At 39.3% G+C, this 10,947-nt stretch overlaps 1 protein-coding gene across 3 annotated transcripts in view; it reads left to right on the top strand.

Annotated features, from left to right (window-relative positions):
* rnf152 (ring finger protein 152) overlaps window positions 1-10,004 on the top strand; it is a 40,616-nt gene extending 30,612 nt beyond the window's left edge. For all 3 annotated transcript variants that reach the window (XM_008396413.2, XM_008396415.2, XM_017301740.1), the window contains exon 2: window positions 8,957-10,004. In XM_008396413.2, the coding sequence (XP_008394635.1) occupies window positions 9,065-9,715 (651 nt within the window). In that variant the 5' untranslated portion in view covers window positions 8,957-9,064 and the 3' untranslated portion in view covers window positions 9,716-10,004. The remainder of the gene's footprint in view (window positions 1-8,956) is intronic.
* Window positions 10,005-10,947: the final 943 nt, after the last annotated feature.

Below are 10,947 nucleotides of genomic sequence, written 5' to 3'. Positions count from 1 at the left end.
GCTGTTACTGGTTTCTCTGGTTGATTTTTGTTGTTACTGGTTTCTTTGGTTGTTTTTTCTCTGCTGGTTTCGCCAACAGGAAGTGAAATGTTTTGTCAGTATCGATGATCCTGCAGCGATGCCGACTGTCACTCCTGCTGGTAAATATCTCTAAGATGTTCCTTCCTTGATCTCAGTATCACCAGGCAACAGCTCATATCCTTGTTGTGGTTCTTGACTCTCCTTAAATCCATTCATGTCATTTTGGGGTAATATAATTCTGCTTAATTGTCATTTTAGGTGTTGAATTTAATAGAAAATAGCTGTTCTCCATTAGATTTGGTGGGACTTCAGCAGGATCACGGCTAACGGCAGCGAAACTTACCTCACATTATTTAACTTACAGCAGAGAAGAAATGAATGCATGAAGGTCAAAGTGGTTGTTGAATTATACAGGAGCTGTCAAGGGCTTCCTATGCAGTGTAAGGTTGGGACTACATTATAAGATGCGTAGCCTGAACTTAGGTAAAGATTGTTTTCCTGCCAGTTTTTTCCCTTTTCTTTCTCTTTTTGTTGTTTATTTGCAGAGGGACGAGTGTAAAGTGTAAGCATATTCTCAGAAAATCTTTTTTGTGCCTGTATCTTATTTTATTGCTGTGACTTGCTGAAGCATCCATTAATTCAGCTATTTATGAGGTTCATTAGTCAGTATTTGGACTGAATTTAATTGCTTTTCTGCTCAAATACAGTTTTCTTGTCAAATCATCCTTGATGGAAAACCATCTTTACATTCATTTTTATTTTTAAGGGCAAAATTTCAATCAAGTTCTGCTTATTTGCCCATCACCAGTTGATAACATGACAACTGTTATCGATTAAGGCATTTTCCAAAACATACAGGCCCAATCTGCATTTAACTTTACAGAGTCCAACTGGATCCAAATTAAATTAACTCAATCCAATCATGTTATGTTGTCAGATTCAGATTGAGGTGATCATTCACCAAACAATAATACTGTTCAATTTCATGCAACACCATGCAAATGCTCTGTCTGCGCTGATGAAGATTCATTCACTTGAACTGTTGGATGCTTGGAACTACTTTATGATTACCTGGGTGAACAAATATGACCTTTTGGTAGAGCAGGACGACAAACAGATTTCTACAAGTAACTTTTCAGTAAGACACTTTTCAGCAACTTATTAAATAATTTCTTAATATTGTTGAAAAAACTCTGAAATTTTCAGATAAATTCAGAAATTTTGCAGAAAAAAACTTGTAAATTTCTGAGTTTGAGATGTTGACAATTTGCTAGAAAAAAATCCCCTTTTTTAATTAATCTGAAGATATTTCTAGAAACAAATTTAAATTGCTGAGTTTCCAAAGTCAAAAATGTTCAACTTTTGGAAATGTTATGAGTTTCAAGTCAAAAGTTTTTAACTTTCAGAGCTCAGATATTTAATTGTTTTTTCTAGAAAATTTTCGACTTTTCAAGGTCAGAAATTTCTGAGATTTATTTAAAAAAATATTTCTTTTTTCTTGCAATTTGTTTTACTTTTGGGACTCAAAAACTTATTTAATTTAGATAAATCAAAAAAAAAATTTTTTTATGTTTTCTAACAAATTTTCAACTTTTGAATCTCAAATTTGCACATTTTTCAGCAGAATTTACTCTTTGTTTTCTTTTTCTTTTCTTTCCATCTCCAACTCGCTGTCGTACCTGAAACAGTTTGAAGACGCTCTAAAATGTGCCATCACCTCGGGGTTTTGTTCCAACCACTTTGGGTCAAAGTTTTGACAAACCAGCGGCGATGTGCCAGCCTTCGCCTTCCAGACAGAACAGAAAAGGAGTAAATTTCCATCAAAAAACTCAAACATCTTAAATTTCTGAGTTTGAAAAGTCCAGCAATTTTTGACTTTTGTAAGTTTTTTTTCTAGAAAATATCTGAGATAAATCTCAAAATCATTTTGGTTTTTTTACCCAGTACATTTCTGAGTTTTTAACTTTTGAAATTCAGATCTCCAAGTTTTCTCAAAAATTTTTTTTTTATAATATTAATTTAAAACTTTCTGAGTTTTTTTCTTAATGTTTGACTCAAATGTTGAAATTTCCTTGTTTTTCCAGGAACATCTGAAACATATCAAAATCTGAGTTTTTAATTCTAGTATTTTTTTTTGTTTTACTTTTTCAACTCAGAAACTTTTTTTTTTTTTTTCAACATTCTAATATCAAGATTTCAAAGTTTTGGTTCTGGTAATCTGTTGACTTTTTGAACTCACAAATGTTGTTTTTCTTGAAAATTATGAGATTAATCCAGACGTTTCTGGCTTTTTTTCCTGCAAATTTTCTACTTTTTCAAACTCCAAAAAATTCCTTGTTTTTCTAAAAAAAAAATTGAATTTTTTTGGCATACGTTTTTTCCTCTGAATCAACCATCATATTTACTTTACACAATGTGTTTCTGATGTGTTCAGATGTTGCCGCCCCTGCAGTCATCTGGACTCCATTAAATCTCCAGCTCTTTATTAAGAATCTTCACATGTTGATGTGTAATCTCACCATCTTCTTCTCTCATAAAGTCACGGCTGTCTGAGTTTTGTCGTTCTGAATCAAATCCAACATGGCCGTCCAGGGTGTTTCTAAGGCGATGAGGCTGAATGCATAAACAGATACGTTTTTGCTCATTGTTTTTGCGACGCATCCTGTGTTGATGTGTCAGAACCGCAGACGGAGTCGCAGAACGAGGCCTGTGCAGCCGACCACTGCAGGACACATTATGGCAATTTCCATCTTGACAAGCCAACGAGTGTCAGCCCTGACACGATGCGCCTCTCTCCGGCTTCCACCTCCCATGGTGCAACAGGAAAGCACATCACCTCCTGGAAAACGAGTCTTTGGCGTGCTTTTCTTACTTCCTACTTGATAAACCAAATATTTGGCAACAAGGAACGTTTTGGACTTCCAAAGAAAACCATCTCCAACTGGTCAGACTCCAGTTAGTAATGTAAAAACGTTTTCATTGATGAAAATTGATATTTACTATGACAGCAGCAAACAATTATTTTCATAATTCTAATCTAGTAAAACATTGTGCCAATAAATAAGGATGATATTGAGGGTGATTGTGAATTAATGGAGCCAAATTGCAGCATTAATTTAAGACAATTTCTGCATGAATGTCCCTCTGTTCATGCCTTTTACATATTTGATTCTTTTCCTCTTGTATTTTTCTCTTCAAACATCAAACTAGAAGCTGTGTTTTATAAATGGGTCTAATAATGTGAGAAAATCACAATTTTCTGTTAAGCACAAGTTTTTAATCATAAATGAAATGCTAGATCGGTCAACTTTAAATTAACTCATTAACTGATATAAACCATGAAATGCAACATTTCTGAAGGACAGTTTGATCTTTTTCCATCCAGTTGGAGTTAATTGATCCGGTTTTATTTTAGGTTTTGCATGGCTGCTTCAGCCGTCAGACACTTTAAAGGAGTTTTATCTCCAGTCCAGATGGAGATATTTGGGTGAGGGGGTCACCACGTCGTCTTTGTGCCTCCGTGGAGGAAGCCGTGTTTTGGTTTCCTGACCTATTTATCTTCATGCAAAAATCCCACCAGCTCAACAGAGTCAGGCGGAGACGGGAGAATAAAGGAAGTAAAAGCAAACGGAGATGAATCGCTCACTAAAAGCCACTCCTACAGCAGTCAGAATCCATTTATCTGTCGTGTGTGCGTGAGCTGCTGTAAATCACTTTCAGCTGCTGAGGTTTACGATTCCATTTTGTGAAATATTATTGTGTTTCCTCCGCCGCGGATCAGGTGAGAATAAAGGACGATGGAGGTGAAAAGGAGAAGTGAACGCTTCTGTTTGTGAATGCAAATCTGGACTCAGTGCAGATAAATCAGCTGGTCAGATAATGTTGGACGGATGAAATCGGCTTATTGAGGGTGGAATTTATCAATATTTATTCTGGCACGAGGGTCATGGCAAGGACGATCTACTATTTTCTTAGAGAGAAGAGAAAATATAGTTTATTCTCTCAGCTATTGACCACTGGAAAACTCTCTGGGGATTGTTGTGGTGGAGTAAAACATTCAATTTCAGTCCTAAAATGTGTTTTTTATTGGCAACCCAGTACAAAATCAATCAAGAATAATCTTCTAAAAACTTGAAAAATCAATTTTATGCAGTGAGAAAAAAAAATCTCACATGCTGGCTTATGTGGCTTAAAAAAATTTGACTTTTTTTTATACCAGATAAGATTTTTCTCACTTTCTTTTCTATAAAATAAATGACAAATACAGGCAGTATTTTTTTAAAAAGTGGCTTTTATTTCAGTCGTCCCTTCTATGAGTTGCACTACAGACTGTTATTGAATATAGTCATAGTGTAAGCAGAAAACCATCTAAAATGATGAGAAAAAACTTGGATATCAGGATCTGACATAAGACACAGATCTCAACATTTCCATTTTTTTTTTACATTTCAAACTCAAAAGTTTCAGAGATTTTCCAGAAGATTTTTGACGTTACTTTCAAAATTAGTGTTTTTTTTCTAAAAATCATTTGGCTTTTCAAACTCAGAAAGGCCCTTGTTTTTGTTTTACGGCAGAAATTTACTCCTTATTTTTTCTACCGTGATACGGCGTCGTAAGACAATCATCCATAACGAAGTTGCACGTTTGAAGCTCTGTGCGTCACCGCCGCTGACATTTCACCGGTTCAAACCACCCGAGGATTCCCGCATGAAAACAATCATCTGCTTCGTGCTGCTTCCAGCCATTTTATTATGTCGGCCGTGTGGAGCTGGATGTGGATGCGGTTATTTTTACCTCCTGTCCGTGTCCTCAGGTGTGCGGCGCTTCCCGGTGGATCAGACGCGTCACGGCTGCTGCTCGGTCACTCTTCGTCCTCTAGCTACCAAAGCAGAACCTTTCACACAAACTGCCTGAAAAACTGGAAAACTTTCCCTCAGACGTTTGTTTCTCTGGATATTTCTGTTTGTGTCTACAGTTGGTGGGTGTGGGAGAAAGTGGGTCAGCAGCTCGCCCTGGTTACTGCTCAGTTGAACCGATAAATCATATCATTACGCTGCAGACAGAGTTGGTCCTCTCTCTTGTTTTACGACCTCGGAAATGTTTCCAAAAAACTCAGAGGAAAAAAGGTTTTCTCCATTTATCTGAACGGCTACATGTTGTTCTCAGCTAAAAATGACCAAATACAGCTAAAACCAACAGAAGCTGCTCAACCGGCTGTAGTCTCATATTGACTTTTTTTTTTTTTACAGCAACTCAGTTCATGAGTAAATTTAACCAATAATTTAACCAAACCGGCCATTTATAATGGTAGAATTGAACTATTTTCCATTTAAGGTTCTGGTTTTAGAGCATCTTGTTTTATATTAAAGGAGAACTATTGTGGAAAATTCACATTCTACATGTTTTATTATTCCATTTGGGTCTCAGCAACAACACCTAAACGTTTTAAATAATAACTTCATGTTTTTTGATGTCTGGAAAATGAGCTGTTTTAAAAACCTTTGGCATGTTAAGTCACATTCAAAGGGCACAGTCGTTACCCAGCAACCTAAGCAGAGTTCTGCCCGTTACCTAGCAACCCAAGGAGCTCCTGCATGTTTGGTCAGCTGGTTTTACCACTGTATGTGCTGTACAATGGCTGCTGGAGAGGACAAGTGTAGAAACCACTTGCTGCATTCTTGTTGGTTGTGCAGGTGACTCCACTAATGCTTTTCAAAGATGTATGGATGCATAATTGCACATTTATTTAAGCTATCATCTACTTAATTTACCTTTGGGATCAATAATCAATGGCGTTTGCTTATTTTTTTTATTTATATTTGATCTGTTTTCAGCAATTTTTACCTGTGAGTGTAAAGGTTTAGTTGGGGGTGTGGCTTATTTGGATTTAAAGTGACAAGATGCCCTTTAAAAGCTTATTGTGAAAGAAACAGACTAAATTCTCATTATCTAAGAATAATTTTGTACAAAACTTTGTGATGAACATGTTTTGTATAGACCATAAACCTATCCTAACATGTTAAAGGAAGCATAGTAGGTCATTTTTAACATCATTTTACCTCATATTGTTCCTATTGGCGTTCATAAATTGGGTATTTTAGCTTCTGTTTTATCTTTAACGTGTAGCAGACGTGTGCTTGAGGCAGAAAAAGGAAGTAAGTCACTTGAAAAATGATAAGTGTGAAGATTTCGTGTAGAGGAAGAAAAGATTCTTAGTCAAAACGGAGCAGCAGAGTGTTTGGGAATACTGGGCCACAAAGCTTTTTAGTCAGATCAAAGCTAATCCATATCTGTGGGGAGAGGACTTGGTAAAACCCTCGACTGTCAGTGGGAATCCTCTGCCTTCCTCTCCGTCTGTTCCATCTTCCTCAGCGCTCCGTGAAACCGGTTGGACTTTCAGCACCTTTTCTCTACTTTGAGCCAGCGTGGAGAAACTAGGTCAGCCATGGAGGAAGAAGTGAGCGGTCTGGCCTCCAGACTCGGTTAAGGAGGGAGTGTTTTGCCTCCAGGGAGGCAGAGGATGGAGAGGCTTGAGCTACAGGAGGCGATGCCACTGACGAGGTATTGACCTGGCAAGCTAACGAGGATCCGCTCAACACTAGGTGCTGAAGTAAAGTCTTTACTGGCTGCAGGCGTTATGGCTCCTATTTAACACTGAGGTTCATTCCCACCAGTTGTCTTTAGTCCACTTTAATTCGACTCTAGAAGGTCCGGTTTGTTTGTTAGGGTGTGAATGTGCAATCATACCAAAAGATTGAACTCTGCTTTGCCTACGAACTTCATCTTAGTTTGATTAACGTGAACTCTGGTGCGGTTTGAATGCATATGTGAACACCAAGCAGACTGGATACCTCTCCAAAAGCAGGAAGTGGACTACAGCGAAGGGCATTCTGGGTAAATACAACCAAAACAAACACAAGAGTCTAGCGCTAGCTGGAGAAAAAGACAAACGAGAAAAATCTGACACTGCTCTATTTGAATTTTTTAAAGAGTGAAGTTGCGTTCATGTTGACTTTGGAGGTTTTTGTGTCGTTTCTTTTGGTGGGTCTTAATGCAGTGCCCCCACAGGTGAGGAGGGGAACGAGCTTTTCAAAGGGTTTGGTTCATTTGACTGAGTGCAGTGGGAAAGAAAACCACGGCAGCGAAAATGTAACAAACCAATCGAACAGAATCTAGGTGTGAAGACACTCTAAAACGGAAGAATAATGTCAAAACTCTCTTAATTTGTCAGCTCTATCTTTCGATTTTGGAGCAATATTTAAAATACATATTTTCAGAAAACCCAAAAAAGTGCATTAAATGCTACTATTTTTACAAAATTTAAACACATTGTGAACTACTTCTCAGTTCTTTGCTTCTAAAACTGTTGTAAATGGCATAAGGAGGAGCATTGTTGTGATTACGTCCTAGAAGTTTCACACAGAGTAGGAGCTTCTTAAAGAGAGGAAAACTAATCATGTTTAATTTTTATGTTATTTTTATAATGACTGAAGGTGAAATAGTTACTAGATTGTGATATAAAATGACCCTGTGTGTCTGGAGAATACATAATGTCGCCCTTTAAGGGAGAGAGAGACTTAACTAATCTGTAGCAATGTTTGAAAGAAAAGCAGACTAAACTTCATTCTGTTTTCTTCTTGTATCCATGCACAGCTTTTCCATTTTGCTCTTATGTTTGTCTAATAAATTATTATGAAATGTGAGATGGTATACTTTCTTTCTATAGTGAAATTCTTTATATTCAGGGAGGATTTCAGTAGATATTTGATGTTTTTTCTGGTCCTGTTATGTTTTTCCATCCAAGGTCGAGTTTGATCTGCACTTAAATGAACCTCGCCAGCAGGACTGAATGATCTGCTCTGAACATGTTTGATGTGAAACCTCTTCTTATCCTGCTGCATCAGTGTCCCTACGGGGCGCCATGAGAGCTGTAATTACCTGAGATCTTGTTTCTGATAAGGGACACCGACGCTCAGTATTGCGGGACAATCAGTGGTCACCTTTTTCTATTTCTATCATCGTTTCTCTCCATCTCACTTCGTCCTCTCCCGCTTTTTACGCCTGAAGGGACAGCGTCTCTGTCGTGATGGCAGCGTAGCAAAAAGAGAGAGAGAGGAAAATCTACTCATTTTTCTTCCTTTTTTTTCTCCTCAGCAGTTTTTACACTTGACAATTTGGGCAAAGAAACAAAACGTAAAGGCGGCTTGGCCCTGTTTGGCATTCATTGTTTCCACAGTGGTATTTTGACGGGGCTTAATCATCTGTAAAAGCAAACTATCACCGCTTCTGCATGAATTAACGCCGCAGACGTGATTATGCAAGAAGAGTCGGATGTGGAAGGAGGGTTCCTGAAGTGTGTGGCCAGATGGAGAAAAAGGGAACAGCCACAGTCGACACAAATAAAGGATCCCATGAATACACTGCAGTCGCCTGCTGGATGATGCAGACGTCATTCACAAGACTGCCAGTTGTTTCTCATATGTCATTACAGGGCTGCAACTAACAGTTATTTTAGAAAACAGCTATTCTATCAATTGTTCTGATGATTAATCAATTATCCTAGCAATTAATCGGATACAAATCTGCCATGTTTTTGTGTCTTGGATTAACCGATTAACTGATGTATAATTAAATTGCAGAAAGTGCTTAATAGGATTTTTTTTTTTTTTTTTTTTACATAATTTGAAGATAATTTTAAGGTAGAACTGCAACTTGAAGAGTTTTTAATAGAGCAGATTGACAGACAAAGATTTTTTTTAAATCTTAAATTCAAAATGCAAAAACAATAAATCATGCAAATTATTGAACTAATTTTAATTCATCATGCGATTAACTGATTTATTTCTTATTACAACAGGCCTTGTCTTGTGATTAAGAGGTTTTTATTTTGACATGCAGTTTCTAAAGATTGGTTTTTCTTCTTCTTCTGTTGCAGATGGAACATTTCGCCAACTGAAGGGTTTTGACGACAGTGAAATTGAGGACGATTGCAAAACATCCCAACCTGCTCTGCATTGAAACTACTCAGGCTACCGGCTGCTGGATGCAGCTTTCCAACATGGAGACTCTTTCCCAGGACTCCATTCTGGAATGCCAGATCTGCTTTAACTACTACAGCCCCCGGCGGCGGCCCAAACTCCTGGACTGCAGGCACACCTGCTGCTCCGTGTGCCTGACCCAGATGCGCAGCACCCAGAAGGAGATCCGCTGCCCTTGGTGCCGCGGCGTCACCAAGCTTCCCCCCGGCCTGTCCGTCTCCCAGCTGCCAGACGACCCAGACATCATCACCGTCATCGCTATACCTCACGCCTCGGAGCACACGCCTGTCTTCATCCGCCTCCCCAGCAATGGTTGCTACATGTTGCCGTTGCCGGTCACCAAGGAGCGGGCGCTCGGCCTGCCTGGAGACCTGGGTTGCCGCTTCCTTCCTGGCGGCCAGCAGAAGGGCATGACGGTGGTGACGGTGCCCGAACAGCAGCCTCTGGGCCTGGCGATGGGCCTGGAGGGCGTCGGGCTGGACGGCAGCGAGGGCGAGAGGAGAGTTCCCGGCCCAGTTGGAGGAGGAAAGGGTTCCACATGGTCCGGCGTTTGCACGGTTATTTTGGTGGCGTGTGTGTTGCTGTTCCTGTTGGGAATCGTGCTGCACAACATGTCCTGCATCTCCAAACGCTTCACTGTTATCTCCTGCGGCTGAGGGAGATCGATTTGACCCCCTGCGGACCTCTGCCCCCTCCTCAGTGGCCCAGACTCTTCTGAGGAGAGGAGACATAGCTTAACATCACAGGAAAACCAGGCAACGACGGAGCAAAGGGGAGTAGTACTGATGAGGGAACAACGAGGGCGAGAAGGAGATCTACAAACTGTCTGTCAGCATTGTTTGTTGTTTTCAATTATGAAAACTGAAAATGGATATTTTCCACCAGCTCTGTGTTGGTTCTATAAACTGCCACATCTTTGTGTTTTCTTCAAGAACGTTCTGAAAGTCACTGTGGATTTGTTTTTAGACAGCGGATTGTGTTTCCTAGAGTGACGTAGACACCCATTACACTCGAAGTGACTGGAACACCTGTTTGCTCTGTGGTTTGTAAAGTTCATCAGTTTTCTGTGTTTTTATTAGCCATTTTGAGGCTTTGAGCGCTGTGTCTTAAAGGTGACCTATTATGCTTCCTTCAACAGGTTAGGATAGGTCTATGTTGTGTACAAAATATGTTTGTCATTTTTTTTATGCACAAAGTCATTCTTAGATAATGAGATTTTAGTCTATTTTGAGCTCCTTTCATAATGAGCTGTTTTAGGGCGTCACGTCACTTTAAATCCAAATAAACTGCTGCTGGCCACGCCCCCCCAACTCAACATTTACACTCGCACAAGAAAATGACTGCGAACAGATGCGCAATTATCCAACCGTACATATTTGAAAAGCAGAAGTGGAGCCTCCTGCACAACCAATAAGAATGCAGCAAGTGTTTTCTGGATGGTAAGTCAGCAACTAAGCATTTTGTCTTTTTCAGCAGCCATTTTACTGATACAGTGATAAAACCAGCTGACCAAATGTCATGGAGCCCAGCTTGGTTTGCGACGTCACATTCTAGAGGGTTTCAAAATGGTTAATTTTCCAAACACCTAAAAACACCAGCTTGGGATTTTTTTAAGCACTTGTGCTGTTTTGGAAGCAATTGAGATCCAAATGGAAGAGTAAAAGCTTGCAAAATGGGAATTTTGCATAATAGGTCCCCTTTAAAATCCAGAACCTGGACTGTTCTCTGATTCGGTGGGAATCAACATCCACATCTTCCCATTTGGTTTTCTTTTTTTCCTGTTGAAGAACTTGTTTAGGCCGAATTGTTGAGCAGTATATTGTACAGCTGAACTATACACAGCTAGCTCTGAGATGCTTTAGGATTGTAAAAGTGTGAATTTTTGTTT

The sequence above is a fragment of the Poecilia reticulata genome, linkage group LG20 (genome assembly GCF_000633615.1).
Source record: "Poecilia reticulata strain Guanapo linkage group LG20, Guppy_female_1.0+MT, whole genome shotgun sequence".
NCBI lineage: Eukaryota > Metazoa > Chordata > Actinopteri > Cyprinodontiformes > Poeciliidae > Poecilia > Poecilia reticulata.
This window is presented reverse-complemented; position numbering and strand designations above follow the sequence as displayed.